Source organism: Xiphophorus maculatus, chromosome 8, assembly GCF_002775205.1.
Source record: "Xiphophorus maculatus strain JP 163 A chromosome 8, X_maculatus-5.0-male, whole genome shotgun sequence".
In the NCBI taxonomy this organism is placed as follows: domain Eukaryota; kingdom Metazoa; phylum Chordata; class Actinopteri; order Cyprinodontiformes; family Poeciliidae; genus Xiphophorus; species Xiphophorus maculatus.
In genome coordinates, this window is record NC_036450.1 from 19,514,315 (window position 1) to 19,533,761 (window position 19,447).

General features: G+C 39.8%; 2 protein-coding genes across 9 annotated transcripts in view; one reads left to right on the forward strand and one right to left on the reverse strand.

The window, feature by feature from the left end:
- The first annotated feature begins 6,206 nt into the window (after window positions 1–6,206).
- Window positions 6,207–9,951, forward strand: ptges (prostaglandin E synthase). Its single transcript, XM_005798680.2, has 3 exons — window positions 6,207–6,436; window positions 6,594–6,676; window positions 8,480–9,951. Exons 1-3 carry the CDS (start codon window positions 6,329–6,331, stop codon window positions 8,727–8,729), a joined length of 441 nt encoding a protein of 146 aa, XP_005798737.1. The 5' UTR covers window positions 6,207–6,328; the 3' UTR covers window positions 8,730–9,951.
- A 1,237-nt stretch (window positions 9,952–11,188) lies between these two features.
- The window catches only part of garnl3 (GTPase activating Rap/RanGAP domain like 3), a 79,850-nt gene continuing 71,591 nt past the window's right edge, over window positions 11,189–19,447 (reverse strand). For 5 of the 8 annotated variants that reach the window (XM_023338160.1, XM_023338158.1, XM_023338161.1 and 2 more), the window contains 4 exons: window positions 19,250–19,309; window positions 16,450–16,668; window positions 15,375–15,495; window positions 11,189–15,294 (listed from right to left, as the gene is read on the reverse strand). In XM_023338160.1, the coding sequence (XP_023193928.1) occupies window positions 15,126–15,294; window positions 15,375–15,495; window positions 16,450–16,668; window positions 19,250–19,309 (569 nt within the window). In that variant the 3' untranslated portion in view covers window positions 11,189–15,125. The remainder of the gene's footprint in view (window positions 15,295–15,374; window positions 15,496–16,449; window positions 16,669–19,249; window positions 19,310–19,447) is intronic. The other 3 variants (XM_023338165.1, XM_023338162.1, XM_023338159.1) reach the window with 2 other exon arrangements.

Consider the following 19,447-nt stretch of genomic DNA (forward strand, 5'->3'; position numbering starts at 1 on the left):
ATCTCTCTGTTTTTAACTCCTCACATTGATGCAGTGTCTTTGAAGAATTTGAGATTTAAGGAATCTGTGTTGGAACAAAGGTTCTCTATAAATTTAGCCTATGAAAAAGAAAAAATCTTTACAGTAACTTCTCTGCTGCAAAATTCTGACTGGCACAGAATATGCCCAGGTTAATTTTAGAAATACAGCAGCCGTTAAGTGAGGGGCTGTGATGTCATCTCGAGCCCCATGCGTATGCCGAGCTGCATCGAGCTCAGACAGAGACAGACTGAAGAGCAAACACGCCGGGCTGCTGAGCGGATACTGTGCACTGATGACACAATCGGCACATCTTCAGGTAAGATCCAGTTTTTGAAAACTGATTTTTAGGTGCTGTGTTCATACACGCACACCACTGCAGCTTCATGTTTCCACATCTCTTGCAGGTGTCTTAATGTGTCTGACCAAGAATGCAGTCATAGCTTTGTCAGCATCTAAAAATGAGTGACTGACATGGATCCCAATAATGCAGGGATTCCATGTATGACTCAGCAGACATATTCATGAATAATTCAACGTCCAGCATTGTAAACAGTGCCAGTTCAGGACAGCAGAGGAGGCACCTCCCTCCGTCCGTTCACCGAGACAGGATAGGTGTGGCATGATGCAGCCCACCTTTGTCCTCTTTGTCCTCAGGGGGATTTTAGGTCCTACCTGGGACAGAATTTTTGCTTTTCTCAGAGTCGGACATTAACTGAGGTCTCTCTGTAGGAAGATTTGCTCCACAAGAAGAAAAGTACAACAAATTCACAGTCACAGCATTTTATTTGTTTTGAAAATGAATGTTATCATTAAGCTACTTTTACAATAAGACTCATTTGGGGATCATTTTGTTTTGGATGTTAGAAAAAAAGCAGGATTTTAGCTTTGTTCACGCACACATTTTTAATATTTCTGATTATGAGCACAAGAGTTATTATGCCATCTTTCTTCAGTGTTTTTACCTTTCTTAGGTGCACCCCTAACCACTGCAATGCTGCATTTATTTTAGGAAATTGATCAAGTCAAAAAAAATTTTAACTACCAAGTTTCACAATTAGCTAAGAGTAAGTCTGAACTAGTACAAAATGCCATTTCAGGAGCTTTATTTTAGCTTCTCATCTCCAAAACTTGTTTTCATGATGTGTGACTAGGATTATTGTTCTGTTGAAAAGCCAAATGTCTCCAAGTCTCACAAACTGTTATTCTAAAACAAAAAAGGAGATTTGTTTAGATATTCAAAACCAAAGAACCACCAAGCCTCAAGTCTGCCATTAGCTGGCAGATGTTTGAACATCATTCTCATCGCCTAAGTATTACAGTATACTGCAGCATGCTACAGTATTGACATGAACTGAAGAGGTGCAGATTTAAAAGTAAAACTCTGCTCTAATAGGAACACCTTCAAGCCTGAAAATTGCAGCTGTCCACATGTAGAAGCCTCCAGCAGAAATGTTTCATTTTTAGACAGGACAAGATTGAGCTTGTTGCTCACATTGACATGAGTCAATTCCCGTCAATGTGAGACAAACTGGTGAGCATGGGGTTGGTAGCATCATGCTCTTTATTGTTTTTCACTGCCAGTAGTGTTTGTGTATTGCAGAAAGTGAAAAAAAAAGCAGAAATGGAGGACTACTTCTTAAATCTTCAATTAAACTTCAAACATGAGATAGACATTTAGAACTATTGACAGTCATTCAAACTACATATCAAATAGGCTGTAAAAAAAACCCACTTACCTTTTCTAACAAATCCACATGTTGCAAGTTAATGTAATGCATAATCATTCCAACCTGAAAAAAAGAACAGTGAAACAAATGTCTTATGTCGTTTGTGCTTACTTTGCCGTCTACTGTGTCCAGAGCTGCTGCTTACTGACCTCACTTCTGTTTCCTTTTCCTCAGGCGTCTGTTTTAACTTTGCTGACAGGCTTCTTCCATCAAGCAGAGGAGACTGACGAACACCAGACAGGAAACAATTCATACATGAAGCCTCCATTATGCCCTGAAAGTCTGGTGGTTTTGAGAACAGAGAAAAGGAGCGACACAACAGCAGCGCTACATTTCTTTTAAAGCGAAAAGCGATTTTCTTGGACAGCTGGCGCTTGGTTCCTCTTTACCTCCCTAAGCTTGCTCAGAAGGGTATTTCTCTCCCTCTCTCTCTTTTTTTTTTTTTGCAAAAGTGTTCTGTGTAAATATTTGCAGGCCATGTTTGGAAGCTGTGAGAGACAGAGGACACCAGCCAAGTTTAAGCTGTGACCTTTCGGTTTGATGGTGAAGGGCCAGCTTTTTGATTTCTGTCAGCAGATAAGTCAAGTTGACGCTGCTGTGCTCACTACCTGAAACGTTGTGATGGAACTTCATTTTCCTCCTCAGAAGGTTATTTCCTGCCTATAAAAGAGAGAAAGTGAGAGACAAACACTTGCAGGCATTGCAAGTGAACTGAGTTAGCTTCGCTTGCACATACGTATCTTAAAAGTATGTTTTAACTCTAAAGCATGAACGTGAAGACTTAAGATATTTATAGTCAAAACCTTTTTTATATATATACCAATTGGGTATTTTGTAATATTATGTAATAAATGTGTGTCAAAATAATCTTTTTTTAACATTTTAGGACTTAAGATGACATTGTCTTAAAATAAAAATAAGCTAAATAGTTCATGTACATGTATCTGATGAGTGAGTCAAAAGTACCATCAACTCTGTAATATTCCTTCCTGCCATTCATGTCACTTCCTGACCCTGGCTGAGTCTGTAATGTGACCTGTGTTAGTTGTACACCTGCATCGTCTGTTTACACACACCATGGGCTGCGTCGTGTGTTCCCAGTTGGTCGATATGTGGACCGTGAGGGCCTGGGGGACGGGCCGCAGGGCCGTGGACCTCACCTCCTGCCCGCGGATGCTCAACGGAGGCTACCACCAAGTGACCGGCCTCCACTACATGTCGTCCTTCTCGGACGCCGAGGACTGCGGCGATGACAGCAGCTCGGCAAGCTCGCTCACGCTGGACTGGCAGCTTCAGGGAGCTGATGGTTGAGGTTCCTCCAGGAGTTTAATGTCATGATCTGAAATGTGGTGTATTTATAGTGAAAACGAAGGAAGATGTTTTTATTTGTTTATTTTTTCTTAATTTGCAACATCTTTATTAATGATATTCAAATATTTTACTTTAACTTACGTCAAATGAATTAACATTAACGGTTTGGAGTCAAATGTAATCTGTTAAGGGAGCAAGTAGCCTTTCCAACCTTGACGAACCGGAGCTCATCATGAATGATGAAGCATTAAAATGCTAGGAGAAAGATGCAAATTGATGGTCAGCAACTATCAGGAGGGCCGAGCAGCAAAAAAATGGACATTGAGAAGAGAATCCATAATTTTCTACTTGCCATCTTTTATTAAAACATGAATAAAAACATTTTGTATCTACCCCTTTGTATCTATTTTTTCATTGACTGTCTCATGTCCTTCTTAAAAGAAAAAAAGACATCTTTGGTTCTTAAAAGTATAACTCTGTGCAATGCTTGGTGCGTGAGAAAGCATTTTATCAGCCATCAGTTAATGTTACACCAGCTGATAGTGGTATGCACGTAGTACATGTGCATCAATATGCTTGCTCTTGTCAGATTTGCTTTAGTATTGAGTGCATTTGCTACTTTCATGGGAAAACCCCCCAATACTTTCTGTTTCCAGATCTGAGTTTTCCTTGGCTCTTGGAAAGCTTCTTGAATTATCCTATTGACTGTCAGGAATCTTATGAGGATTTTATTGCTGGTGATTGGTGAAAAAAATGTGCTGTCCATCTCTGGATTAGGACTTAATTCACTGGAAGATATAGAGCTACAGTTATATTTTTGCTGCAGCAAAACCTTTTTTTTCATATATATTTATATAAGATCCCATTCACACTCACTGCAGAACACGCCACTGGGGAGGAGCAGGAAACAAAAGAAAAAGCTGAAGATTGTTTTAATTGTGCTGAAGAAGAATATTTGAAAGTGATGGGAAAATACTGGGAGAACATCCTGTTTTCTGGTCAAATGAGGCCAAACCTGAACACGCTGTGATGACGTTGCACAAATCGTGTTTGGAGGAAGAACAGCGCTCCACCACCATGCCAACACTGGTGGAAACGTGGTGATGTGGGCTTTCTTACAGCTGCCAGGCACCATATTGACTGAGGGAAGGTCATGAGCACACCTTGTGTGTGAATAGTTTTTCCATACAGGAGACATGCTGACGTCATGACCAACAAAAAAAAAAGAAGCTTTTTCACAAACTCTGCAATAAACTTCTTCTGGTATGTTCATTGCTAATTCCCTGTCCCATTGCATTTTACCCATTTCATTTGTGGACTACTTTGTTTTTACTTGTTTGTACTTATTGGTTGTCCCACATCTTTTGCTCTCAAAGAAGTATTTAAACTCAGAAGAGCAAAGTTGTCAGGAAAATGTTACATGCAAGGAAGAAAAACAAAAATCTAAGTGAAACTGAACCCCCAGTTATTGTTTGTGTTTCTGTACTAGCCTTAGTGTACCACTGTAGCACAGCTGTTGTTTGCTGAAAGTTAGAAAAGTAAAATAATAAAGTCTGAAATTCTCAAGACCCGTATATCTTCTAAAGGTTTGGTATTCTAAGTCATTTATCTATTGATTGTTTCCATGTTTCAACTATTTTGGTTGACAAGTGTTGAAGACAGAGTGTAGCTTTCAGTGTTGGGGTTGCTAGAGCAGGTGTTGCTTTATTAAAAGAGTGAAGCTGAACTATCAGAAATAAAACTTCAGTATGCATAAATATAACTGTCATGTACATGCAAGACTGTTTGCATAACACAGTGAACTCCACACAGATGATGTCAGAATGCAGAAAGCAGCAGGTTTGGCCACCGGAAGCCCTCTGCGCTTGAATCATGACTTCAGTGGAAAAATTTCTCTCTGTCTTTTTGCAACCAACCTTGTAGCCCATATTTTGCCAGCAGTCTTGCGCGTGAAATCATGTTCGGAATATGATCTTCACCGTGTGCAGAAATAAAGACGTGTTGACTCTTGATCTTGGACCGAGTGTCAGAATTTGTAAGGAGCACATTCTCCCACACATATTATTCACTGTGTGTAATTTTAAAATGATTAAATGGATAAAGTCTCTTGTGTTTTGGCTAGCTGTTAAGGCAGACACATTCTCAACATACTGATTTCAGGGAAACCTTTGAAAATGAGCAAAAGCAACAAATTCCTAAGTTATTTATGAAGTTTTTTTTTTGTCTCTCCCAAATTCAACTGTGTTTTTGATATGATATCAAAAAATCACTTTGTGGCTATTTTTGACAATTTTGCAGAAACTTGGTTGTTTTGGATTGATGATTGGCATTTCTTTGACCTTTTGATCAACATGTTGGTGTGGCCAACATGGGGATGCCCAGATCTCATCTAAAAGAAAATAATTTGGGTCGCATTTATTTTTCTCTTCCTGTAATTGTTTCTCCTAAAGCAGTACGTAAATCAACTTGTCTTGTACTGTTACTTGGATGCGCTCAGATGCTTATAGGTATTTTAGTAGATCTGGTTTGGCCAGTTTGTGGAGAACGACCTTAACAGCAGGTGATGTCAGTAATGGGGGATATGCTGGATGATTCATAAAGGAGAATAATTTGTACACTTTCAAAATCATCTTCTCTGTCTCTTTCTCTCTCTCTCTCTCTTTAGGTCTTTTAGCCTACTTCGTGCGGTCAGACAGGATCAGTTTGAGTGTTTTTACTCCACATGTTCTTTAACAAGCCTTCCTGTGGCTTTTGGTTTGCTTAGTCACGGTTAATTAAAGTTTTCCTCAACAACTGGCCGTCGTAGTCATGTTTTATATGGTTCTCAATTAATAAATGCAATCATTGTTTGAAACCTTATTTTTCCGTAACTTGTTAGACAACCTAAAACATTTCCCCCCCCCCCAGTAACCAGAAAGCAAAGCCAGAAAAAATCCGCAAGGAGGCAAATATGTATTTGTTTTAAATCTGAGAAATGTTATGAATTAACCAGAAGTAAGATTTTTTAGAAAGTTTTAAAGTCTGATATTCTTATTCCGAAAAAAAAAAGAGAGAGAGAGAGCCTGAATTCTACCTGTTGTGACATAAATAAAACATTTCCGTTTGTATCATCCAGTCATGTTTGGCTGGTGGGTGGAGGCAGAGCCGCCTGAAAAAGAGGTCCTCCCTTTGGGGCAACTCTCACTTTCGGCAGCAGCAGCGGCACAACAACGGGACTGGCGCTTTGATTTCGATTGTTTTCATCCGCTGACAGAAATCAAGCAGCAGTCATGATAAGAAACGAGGTTTTCTCCTGTTTTGTCTTCTACGCCGTCCTCCTGGTGATCAAAATGTACACCATCGCGATCATAACGGGACAAGTGAGGCTGCGGAAAAAGGTGAGAGAATCGGGGGTTTATTTTGTTTTATTTATTTATTTTAAATAAAGTTTAGTTTTGAATCAGTTTGATTTTCTCTCCCTCTTTCTCTGGTGCATTTTTCCTCCTGATTTGAAAACAAAAACAAAACAAAAAAAAAACAACAAAAACCCAACAGGCTTTCGCCAACCCAGAGGACGCGCTGAGACACGGAGGGTTGCAGTTTCACAGAGAGGATCCCTACGTGGAAAGATGCCGACGGTAAGAGCGCAGAAAGTTTCAATCTGATAGGAAATGTTTTGCACTCCAAAGCAAACAGGAAAAGCGTATTTGTACTCTAAAAGGTTTAAATGGTAAAGTCGTGTTGATGCATTTGCGTGCATATATGACCAAAGTTTAGAAGAACTGGACACCAACGCCCAGGGGGTTATGTTGCTGTGTGGTGATTCCCATTTGGTTCTGGTGGAATTTTCCCATCCAAATTGAGATGTGTACTTCTCCACATTGTAGTGCAAGCATTCCCACTCTGAGCTGTTTGTTATAACATGTTGGAAAAAAGATATCTCTTAGGAAGGAGGGTGCAAAAAGGGGAAAACAGATGTGTGTTGTTGTTGTTTTTTTTTTTGCTGCTGCTGATTAACAGCAAAAACAACTCAATAATCTATGTTGAGCTCAAGATGAAAGATATCTTGTTCAAGAGGTTTCAAAGCATGTTTTTGCAAAGCCTCATGCTGATGGAATGGCAGATTTCCTAACAAAAATGTTTTTAGAAGCAAAACAAGAGGAAACAAAGCAGGAAAGTGCTCAGATGGCCTGACCCCAGTTAGACCTCTTTTAAAGACCTGCGTACGCACTAGTGGGTCTGTTGGTGCTGCACGACGAACCGGACGTTGATTTATTCAGGGAAATTACAAAACACTCATCCTTACCCAAACAAGCAACAGAGAAGAGTGCCAATTCCTTACAAATGAAATCCAAGTCTGAGTCACAGCTTGATCTGGAAATGCCACTTTTACTAAGTGAGTGATTATATTTCTACATCTTAGCTGAGTCACTAAATCGCAAAGTAAAACCAGAAGGAAACCAGTGGACTCCAGCGAGCGGATGCCGGCTGAGGTCCCACATTCCTGGAGCTCCACAATTAACGCATTCAGATTTTGGTCTTTGTTGTTGTGCTTCCCGCTGTGTGATTTCATTTTGAAAATATGGAAGCTACTGATTGTGTCGTCCAAATCAAAGCATCTATATAGACCCCAGATGGGGTTTTTTTCTTTTTTCTTTTGCACAGGCTCCATGGGTACTGAGTGGGCCCGGGGTCAAAATGGACTCATTTCAAAGGCCAAGTTATAGCTGAATAAAGATGTGTCAACATTTTTTTTAATATATATTGAATTACTCACCATCACAGAGAGTATGTTCGTATTTGAAATTCAAATTAAGTTTGTTCATAGGCTTCTCTCAGGCTAGTCCATGACCAAGAAAGAGTGGGCTTCGAAGGAACTGCTTGGGTTGATCATTAATGGGTGAAACTCGGCCTGGCATTTGGTTAATTGATTTAAACGTTGTGACACATGAAAAGTAAACATATTTCTGTACTTTTCCTGTCTCTTTTTAAACCCTCACATAAAAGTCTAAAGAGAAAAAAACAGCTGTACAGCTATAGTTACAGTCAAGTCAAAAGAAAAAAGGAAGAAGAAGGAAAAAAAGATGCCTGCTAATCAATTATCTTTTGTGCGCAAAACCAGTTACTCTAGGATTGGCTTGTGGTTCCTCCCAGGAATCCATTGTTGGAATACACCTTTGTGTATTGCTTGCCTTGGTTTCAATGACACCCTAGCTGTTCGTTAGGGGTTATCTAACTGGAAGAGGGTGTGAAAAGGAATAGAAGGCATTGCAAAGTGTTTCAATTCTAACATGCAAGTAGACTGAGAATATACAAAGTAGTAATATTCACTGTTGCTTGCCAATGTAATTGGCTGCTTCCTGAGTTCCCAACAGGAGGGAACAGGACAAACAGGAAAGTGACAGTCATTCACATTCTTAATCTTTTCATCTCCCCTTCAGGGCTCACCTCAACGACTTGGAGAACATCCTCCCTTTCCTCTTCCTGGGGGCCATCTACTCCCTGACCGGACCTTCGCTAACTGTAGCTCGCCTTCACTTCCTGGTTTTTTTTCTCGCGCGCGTGCTGCACAGCCTTGCCTACCTGTTGGCCCTGCGAGCACCCACCCGTTCCCTGGCCTACACCGCCGCACAGGTGCCTTGTGTTTCCATGGCGGTGCAGATCCTGATGTCAGTGGCATCCTTCGCCTAGTTTTCAAAGACGTTGGGAGTGAAGAGAAGTCAAAAGATCAGTCTTTGGACGCCCTTTCATGACCGACGTCAGAGAGGGTTAACTACGGGTTCCTGTAGAAAGACAGTGGGAGTGCAATATAAGCTGTTGGATTACGCCTGAGCGTTTTTTGTTTTTTTTTTTAAAGTAAGATCCTGTCAGTATTTTTATTGTTATGCTTTAAAAAATGTGACAATGTCTCAACAGATTTTGAAGTACAATGTTTGACGCCATAGACTCTACTGATGTATCTAAAATGCAAATGAAGTTTGATGCAGATTTTTTTGGTTTTAACAGAAATTTCTTGAAATCTATTGACTCAAAGCCACTTTGGGATATTGCCCAGCTGTACGTTGATCCGTAACCTCTCCCGTGTTTACACTAAACACAGACCATCTTTGGTGTGGTTTTGTACACTTATGGTGGCTTAGTCTGTTTCCTGCGTAGGTGTGCCGACTGTCATGTTAAGCCTTGTTTGAACATTGCATTCTCCAGTAATGAAACGGAACCTGACTGATGAGGTGTCGAAATATCGAATGGGACTCACCTACAGTTCCTCTTGTTTAAGTCAAACCCATTTCTCTTAAAAGGACTGAAACATGAATGTGTCTCAACAGCCTGCAAGAACATAGAAAGAAAAATCTATGAAAATGTATCCTGAGGTTATCCTTAATGTTTTGTAATTAATTTATTACTCTTTCTTTAGCTATGCAGGCTCATCAGTGGATAATTCGTTTTAGGTAATAAAACAGTTCATTCCCTGGGAGGGAGAACCTTCATTGTGTTGTAATTTTAATGATCAGGTTGGTTGTTGTTTTAGCGTGGCCCTGCAGGGACTGGTTTGGAATGGGATGGGGCCCCATTTTTCTTGTGTGCGAGGGAGATGATCCAGAAGTCCGAGGCAAACCTCCAGCATTCCTGCACCTATTACGTAAGACTCTGGACTCGGCTGTGCTCACTTTCATTACAAGAGGGGGGTTGGGAAAGAAGTGGGGAAGCATCACAGATGTATTTATGCTTAAATACTAAGTCATCCATTCTGACTCTGAAAAAATATGGTGTGTGTGGAGTTTTGGAAGTTTTTTTTTTTTTTTTTCCCCCTCTGTCGACAGTCTTTGTCTCAGTGCTGTATAACTTGAAGCCACAGTTTTCCTCTTCTGTACATCATGTCATTCCAGTAAACCTATTTCTGGTTATTTTCTAAGTGGCTGAGATTACTGAATGTTAACATGAAGCTAAAATCTTTTGTGGTCACAGATTTTTTTGCCTTTCCTTTTTTTGTCCCTTTTTTCTACGACACAAAAGATACGATACAACAGACCTAGTCTGTGGGAGGACTGGAAAATTCCTGCTCTGAAAGACAGAGCTCTCATAATACATATAATCTGGAGGACGCATAAAGCTCGCTTGCAAAGAGCAGGGGTGTGTCTTAACCCTTTCAACCTCTTCTGTTATTTTTTAAAAAGGTAAATTCAACTAAAGAACACAATACAAGACATTCATTTACCCCTTTTTGTGTTTATACTTTTTGTGTAGAACAGATTAAGACGCTGACAGCGCCTCTGTGTTCACTGGTAGCTCTTGAACCAACAAAAACCGAGGTTGTTATTGACTAGATATCCTGTTGTTGAGGGACAAAGGAAAAGGCTAATTTCAGCAAGGAAACACGACAGGCAATAAAGTGGTTAGAAATATTTATTTGATTGCTTTATTGATGTGGACTTTCGTGAATATTTAGCACCACCTTGTGGTCATGTTGTGAATCTACAGATTTGCCCGATGGAGAAGTAAATATGGCTCTCCACTTCTTATCTGCAAGCCTGATGCGCAAAGATGTGTGCGAAAGGAAAAGTTGTTAGAGACTTGATGATGAGTATTTTGCTGCACTTCTCTTGTGATTTTAGAATATTATTTTTATATTGAGCTTATTTTTTCCCCCCTACATTTATTTTAGTACACCGTGATCCTAATTATTATGCAAATTGGATTAAAGCGCTATGAAGATTATATTTTTTGTTATGCTATTAAATTTATAGATGGTATTGTGTGTCAGGGCTCTTTGAATCTCTATAATTAATTTCAGAGAGCTGGGTTGATTAGTTTGTCTGGTGAGCTCAATTAAAGGAAATCTACTTAAGAAGGATGTTCCACATTATTAAGCAGGCCACAGGTTTCAAGCAATATGGGAAAGAGAAAGAATCTCTCTCTCTCTATATATATATTTTTTTTATTTTTTTTTATTTTTAAAGATATTATTTTTGCACTTGGGGAAGAAAAATAATTTTGATAATCTTTACTGACCTAAAACAGAAAAAGTTAATGATCACCAAAATGTTAAAAGAAAAAAAAAAAGTTTTTTTGGACAGTCTATGCACACATCTGCCATACGATATAGGAGCAATAAAAGTTGATCTCAAAACCAAATCCAGTGAGTCATGCGATTGAAATTCCATAAATATTTATTACATATTAATGAACATAATCAACTACTTTCACAGCAGTGGTCTACAGCACTTGTTAAAAATAACAGTTTAAATAATAATAATAATAATATAGTTAAGTTTCATTTGAGGCCACATTTGATGCACAAACATTTACAAGTATTACTTGGCATTAAAAACGATGGCGATACAATATTTTAAGACACTTGGTGTAATTTTTTTTGTACATTTTCTTTCGTTTTGATATCACAGAGAAGTTCAGCGACAATCTAAACAGGAAATATAGATTTTATTACAAAAAGAAAAACAAAAAACAGTGAAAAAGCAGAGGGGAAGAGTAACTTGAGCATAGTGAGATGAAACAGGACTCACACGAGTTAGTGAAGCAGTGTTTCCCTTAATCACCTTTAATTCAGAGATTAAAAAAAATAATAAAGTAGTAGTTCCCCCCCCTCCTTTTAAGTTTGGTAACCATTTTGGAGGAATTCATGCTGTGGCAGGCAGAGAAACAGATGAAAAGCTTGAGGGGAAATGGAGTGAGGATAAGGGTTCATGCAACATCTCACAGCTGTTTTCTTGTGAAATGTATAATAATATCTGTAGACACACTCTCTTACTTGCCTTACAGCTCCTAGTGTGAATCTCTTCTACGCTTTCTATTTTGGTCCTACTCTGCTGCTCCTCACGTCTTCGAAGCTGCGTGTATTTTAAGGAGTCAGACACAAGCTGATTTTTATAATGTCGATTAGTTTGCATACAACCTCGTCTTCCACTACGGCAAAACCGACGGGAAACGTTTTACCCCACTGCAGAGGTAAACGGAAAAGATAGTTTCCACCTGGTCCTGCCAGTTGCAAAACGGATGAAATCCAGGCAGAAGCTGTCTTTCAATAAAAGCTTCCGAATTATAGCTTGTTAGTCTGTTTTGTTGTTAAAAAAAAAGAAAAAAAAAAAAAGTGAGGTCCAAAAAGGAAATTGGAGAAAGCTTATTTGAGCTATTTGTTGGTGCTTGACAAGTGTCGCAATGAGATGTTTGCATATCGCAGCTCTAAGGTTTATGGATAGGATAAAGCAAATTAGCAGATTAATTGTATTTTTAACAAAAGATGTGCAACAATGCCGCAGACGTATAGTTGTGTGTTAACACACATTATCTGTCTGACCTTGAGTTTTGCCTCATTTCCTTCATATTGGGTTGTAAGGTTCCCATACTAATGATCTAAGACAGGGGTGTCAAACTCCAGTCCTCAAGGGCCACAGTCCTGCAACTTTTAGATGTGGCTCTGCTGAACCACCTGAATAGAATAATTAGGTCATTACCAAGGCTCTGAAACACATATCTACACATGGAGGAGGTCATTAAACCATTTCATTCCAGCATTTTGTACCTGTGGCACATCTAAAAACTGCAGGACAGCGGCCCTCGAGGACTGGAGTTTGACACCTGTGATCTAAGAGGTCTATATGATAACAGGGACACAGAGTCTTTCTTCGGTGTACATCACCAGATGGATTAAATGCGAGTCTGATCAAGAATGTCTGTCTTTGGCTGCTGTGAGGCCTTTTCGCAGATGTTTTCAGGCACTTATGTTGCAGATGGTCATTTGGACACAAAGAGTGGCCAAGACGTAGCTTGGAAAGCGAATGTCAAAAGAGCCGGTGGAGTTGAATTTAATATGAAATGAATGCAGCTTAAATCTTACACCATCTAAAGTTGTCACATTACAACCACAAACTTCAAAACATTTTGAAAGAGTTTTACTGATAGACCATCACAAGGCAGCATTTAATTGTAAAAAGTAAAAAAGAAAGGAAATGATAGAAAATGTGCTCAGGTCATGGAATGGCTATGTGAGGTGGAAAACTTATCTCTGTGCATTTCCCTGAAGACAACATTACCATATTAAAATATGGCGGTGGCAGCATCATACTGTTGAAATGCATTTCTTTAGCAGGAACAGGAAAGCTGTGTTGATAAGAAGATAAATGAAGCTAAACAGCGAGAGACTGGAGTGGAGCTTCATCGTCTAGCAGGAAAATAACCTTAAATGTACAGCTAGAGCAAGCTTCAACAGTTCAGATCAAGATATGTTCATTTGTTAGAATGGCCTAGTCAAAGTTAAAACCGAAATGCAACTGAAAATCCGTGACAAGAATTGCTGACTGAGTTTGAACTATTTTCCTAAATCACTAGAGAAAAATATGAGTCTTGAGATTCATCTGGTAGCGACTCAGAGCAGATGCTTGTTCTGGAGAAGAAATTGCTGCAGAGTCAGTGACTTGATGCAATCAGCTGAGTTACATTAGAAAACCTTTAACTAAATGGGATATTAAACTAAACTTTGCTGTAATTTTACTAGGACAGACTTTGAATGCATTTGAATTTGAATTTATGTGTGTGATCGAGGTGCTTTCAGGCATTTGTTGTCATCCGGCGTAATATAAATGAACCGAACTGATAGACACACGTTCCAACAGAAAACACATGAACACATATCCGATTTTCATTTGCTCACCATTTTGATCGCTACGCATAACTTTCTTTGCAATTCCTAACAATAGGCTATTTTGTGTTGGTTTATTACTTAAAAATCCCAATAAAATAAATTGAATTTTGTGATTCTAACTTTTAAAAAGTCCAATGGGTAGGAATACTTTTGCAAGGTGCTGTGAATCCGTCCTGAAGGTGGGAATTCAAGAAGCACAGGTGGGAGTTGGGAAGAAGGGACAAATTTGAGGATGAATGTACTTCGCAAATGTTTCTCATTTAGGGTTATTTAATGTTTTATATTAGGTGGACTATTTCTATAAGTTCAAATGAAAACAAGTAGAGAAAGCGTGCATATTGGGCCTTTTTTCTGAAAAGTCCAGAAAAGGGCCTCAATGAGGTCTCATTATCCTTGTTATCCTTCAACAAGGATAATGTGTTACAGAGAGAAACATATATATGGTTTTCACTTAAAATTGGTAAAAAAAAAAAAGTCTTGCCTTATAATTTAAACCTACTTGAATTATTTCATTTCCTTCTAAAGCTTTACTCAAATTTCAACCAACCATGCAGCACACAGCAGATATGTCTCATTTCTGTTTGTGTACTTCTTCAGCACCAGACGTCAGCCATGCTGGCCTTAGTGTCGGGGTTTCTTCAGCAGCAAACAAACTCGTGTGATGTGGACTACTGTCATGGCTGTCAGACGCCACGATGCCCTGGCTGTTGTGAGTGGATCAGTGATGGATGCTGGGAAATGGCACTTAAGGGAGATTTTTACCTCCTGCCCTGTCAACCTGTCTAGTGGTGAGTGAGGATCGGTGCAGAGCAAAAAAACCAAAAACAAACAAACAAAAAAAAAACTCATAATATCTCTGAAGGCTGGAGCAAAATAATTTTATATATATATATCTATATATCTATAAATATGTATAAACAGATCAGACAGGTGTGCCTGGCACTGTATGCAGTTCGGTGTATAAACAGATGTACACATACAGAGCGGTATCATACAACATTTGCAAGCAGATCTGAAATAATATACAACACGGAGTCGGCGGCTTTGGAGGTTAACCGTGTTCAGATGCACAGATGTTTGCAGATCTACGTTCAGTTTGCCCTTCTCTCAAAGCGACTGTAGATGCTGAAACACACCCGGGCATCTTGCAGAACCTCAAAGCCTTTTTTTTGTTGTTGTTGAGGGGGGCGGGGCAGGCCACACAAATACCCGATGAAGTGACGCACGGTAAACATGAGCGGAGACATATTTTCGTCACTCCCACCAACACCCTGATGGATGGGGAGACCCAGGATATTAGAAGGCAGGGATGCATTTCAAGAAACCATTTTAAAAGGCAAAAACCCCCCCAAAAAACAAAAGTGAAAAAACCAAAATGACAGTGACAGCACAAAGGTATGCGAGGAGAGAAGTGCACAACAGGATTGTCTTCACTTTAGGTCCAGGACATCGTCTTCGAAGGACGTGGAGAGGGCAAACGCGCTGGCAAGAGGCGGACTGCCCTCCTGCAGCACCACCATCTCCGGATCGGCCTCCAAGGCGGACGAGCAGCACAGCTGGACGTCCAGCTCCGCGTCCACCGAGTCTGAGGCTAACCTGCTGAGCATAGAGCTGTCAAACTTTACCGAGAAAAAGAAAATAAACTATTACAAGTCTCTCTCTAGTGTTGCAATCCTTACCTGTCGCTGTTTGTTGACGTCAGCGCTCTAGCTTTGGGATCCTCGTCAGTGTTCTTTTTGCTCATCTTTCTCTGTTTGACTGATCCGCTGTCCGACTTCCCACTCGGCTCCTCGGTCAGGCCTGGATTGATGTAAAGTAACAGAAAGTTGGTTACTTTCTGATAGGCTGAGACAGGAAGTCAGTGCGGAGCAACAGGACTTGTATCGGTATTCACACACCTTGAGCTTTTTCTCACTGTGTTACGTTTAGTGCTATAAATCGATCAGATGAATCACACTCTAGAACTGAGTCATGATTAATCACTTGCTTAATTTTGTAAGCTTGAAATATAAAAAAATTATGTTTAAAAAACCCCCCAAAACAAAAAAAGCCTAAGAAAATGTTTTATTGTCTCAAACTAATATTTTCCAGGTTTTCAAATTCAGGAAAATTTAAAAGCATCGTACTGCATTGTTGATCGCAGTACAAGTCTGGTCAATGCACGTATTATTCACAAAATAGGTAATGTGATTAATTTGCATTATGTAGTACTAATGTTTTAAACGTTTTAGATCAATTGCATGCGTTATACCTCCTAGTAAATTACAACCACAAACTTTTATATGTTTTGCTGAAATTTTATGTGACTAGATCAACATAAAGTAGTGCATAGTTGTGAAGTTAATTTTTAAAAAAAATCTGAAAATTGTAGCGTACAATTCTATCGATTCACTTTGAGAACTCCAAATAAAACCTCAAGCATTTCATGGAGTTGTGTTCAGTCCATCATCTGAAGGCAGAAAGACATGTCGCCAATCAGAGAAGCAGCTAAATGCTCTGAGATCCATAAATCAAATGTTAAAATCTGTTGAAAGGACAACTATTAGCCGTACAGTCTCCAAATCTAGCCTTTATAGAAGAGCAACACACAGAAAATCACTGTTAGAAGAGAGGAATCCGTGGAAAGACTTGAAGAAAAAACCTCAAATCAAATTCTTTAAATTTGGTGTTTGTGGTAAAATGTAAAAAAACAAAAAAAAAAAAGTTCAAGGGTGTGAAGCTTTTGTAATGCTCTGTAATCATTCGTCAGAGTACCCAGCAGCTCCTTCCGGGTGCGGCTGGCTATCTCTTTGATCTCCATGCGGGACAGGGACAGCGAGTGTGTGGCGGAGATAAGCGGAGTGGGCGCCATCATGGCGGGGGCGGGCGCGGTCATCACTTTGTTGACCAGGGGGGACTTCAGGGGCCTTTCGATGCTGCGGCCCACCAGGTTACACAGAGGAATCTTGAAGATTTGCTTACATGTTGCTTCACCTGGTAGGAGAAATCCCATGAGGGGGTAAAAAAAAAAAAAAAACGAAGCAAAACGATGAAGAAACAGGAAATTAAAGAATATGCAATCACACAATTAAAGAAAACGTTTTAAAAAATGATCAGAGGCAGGAGCAGAATGCCCGACAAATTACACAAAGAGAAAAGTGGACAGTTTATAAAAAAACAAAAAAACACATAAAACTCCTGAAATGAGGAATTTCATTGTTGGGCTTGTAGCTTTGCAGCGTCTACTGAAAGCATATTCAGACAGCTTTGAAAAATTTGCCTTAACTTTATGTTGTTTTTTTTTTGTTTTGTTTTTAATTTGTTAGAATTTCTTTGTCTGCATGCAGAATAAGAGTTTTATCACCCTGAAGCTGTCATAAGTAGAAAAACAAGGGAAACGCAGCCATGGAAACTGATCACTGATCAATCATAACCACAGCAATATTGACGAATAAAACAAGAAATACATAAATATATGGAAACAAAGATGGTTGTAGAAGTGAGGAGTCAGAGACAGCACAAAGGCGATCGGTATATTTTTATGGATATATTTTCTTTACCTCTATATAGATTTTGCTGGTTGAGTCAGAAGTTTACATACACTCACCATGGGAGGGAAGATAATTTAAATCTTTGTTATTTTTGTGACGCTTTGTGCAAAGTGGTTGGAATAATTAATCAAATTCATCTCAAACTCAAACTATTTCAGTAGATAAAATGAGTCCAAACACTGATCAAAACTGGTTTCAGAATAAATTATTCATCATTCATCTCTGACCTCAATCCTGTTATGAATTGGTGAACTAATCTATCTGCGGCAGGAAGTTAAACATTTAAAAGAACTACTTCAACATTTCTGCCAAGAGGAGCTGTCAAATATCCAGCAAGAGGCTGTACAAAGCATGTTATTTCTCTGCAATCTGAACGTATTCTTTTAACCAAATATAATTTGTCTTTATGTAGATATTTGAGTCTGTGTGTGTGATTTTATTGATATTATCTTGGTAAAATACACAATAAATCTAAGCAATTCAGGTTTTAAAAACAAAAATTGCTTGTTTTTTTTTTGCTGCATCTGTTTGCTTTGGGAAAAGTTGAAAATGAACAACAAATTTTTGCTAATTATGAGTGTATGTGAGCTTCTGATCAGGACCAAAATATGTAAATTAACCTTTACTGTCATACTTTATAAACCTAAGCTCTCTTCCTCAGACACGCTGATGATCTAATAAATCTACATGAAGCAACTGAGATGATTAATAGGCCTGTTTACTGAAGCAGCATGCAGTCTGGAAATTAATCTTCCTAATGTAATATAACAGAATCTATTTATGGCACACAATCTAATATTCAAAACCTAACGTTCAAAACCTAAAGTCCCTTTGGTAATTATTAAATGATGTCGTTTTTTCTTTTTTCAATTTGCACGAGCTCGCCACATAGCTGCAGCGTGCAAAGCTCCACTGTGCCAGCAGGGGGCAGTGTTGGACTTCAGCAGCCTCTCGCTGCTCTAATGGGGCAGGTTCGTGTGTCAATGAATAGAAGTGATGGCTTTCATCTGAAATGTAAGTCTGTGAGTGGAGTAAAGGGAAGATCACTACTCATTTCCGACAGGTACATTGTGTTAGTGCTATTACAGATTGCTGAGCTGTCACACAGGAAGAAAAAGAAAAGAAGCATACAGTTACTTGGAATACATAATCAGAGAGATCAATATATTCCACATGCATTAGTTTCTGGACCAGGGGGAGCCCTGCTCTCCATCACACTGGCAAATGATTGGCACTTGAATGCCGGGGATGTTCTGGGTGCTAATTGAGAGTCCAATTGTCCTGAGCTGCTCGGCTGCAGGTCCTCGGAGTGTGTGTGTTCGAGCCAGTGGAGGTCGAGGGCGGCCAGCGACCGCCCCTGTAGCAGCACCTCGCTCTCATTACTGATGCAATTACATCAAATGGACACCTCCCCACGGAGCAGACGCGGCGAGCGCGCAGGCGGTTAGAGCCTGAGATTTTTGTCAGCAAGCCCCCCTTCTTTCTTTCTTTTTTTTTTTTTCCTCACCCCATCTTCATCCCCCATCATCAGACTGTGGCACCGCTGTTTGGACTCCCACTTTGGATCGAAGAGCGGGCTGACAAAAGTCTCCATGGCGACAGTGCAATCTGTAAATCATGCTGCGACAAACGTGTCTTCTCCTTCCCTCTCTGCCTCGTTCGCCCTCCCTCTCCTCCTGGCATACCTTTCCTGCGTCTCCGCCTCTTTTCTCTCCCCGCAATTATAAAGCCCTCCTTCTCGACTGACGTTACCGCCTCTGCTTCACTCCTCTCTCTGCGCTCTATTCCTTCTTTTGCCCTCTCGCTCCCCTCTCAAGCTAATGCTTTAATTAGTTGAGACAGAAAGAGAGGGTGGGAGGACGGGGAAGACATAACGTTCACTTAACATTCAACCAACGTCCAAGTCAACATGCCGCCTTGGAGCAGACAGGGTGATACACTCTGGGAAAGTGTGTGTGTGTGTGTTAGTGGGGCAGCTTTATGAGGGCTTTTTTTATGAGCTGAGGATGAGAATCCTGCAGTACCTTCAGCGTCCTTAGACATGTACAGGGAAAGCTTGGTACCATAGGGGATCCGTATTGAATCTGAACCAGGAATGAAGAAGAGGGTTACACAAACTGTACACACACAGTAACACAGATTAGGTGCAGAAACACACACACACATACACCACACGCCCGCACAGTCTCAGTTGTCTGGGTGGTGCAGAACGACACACACAA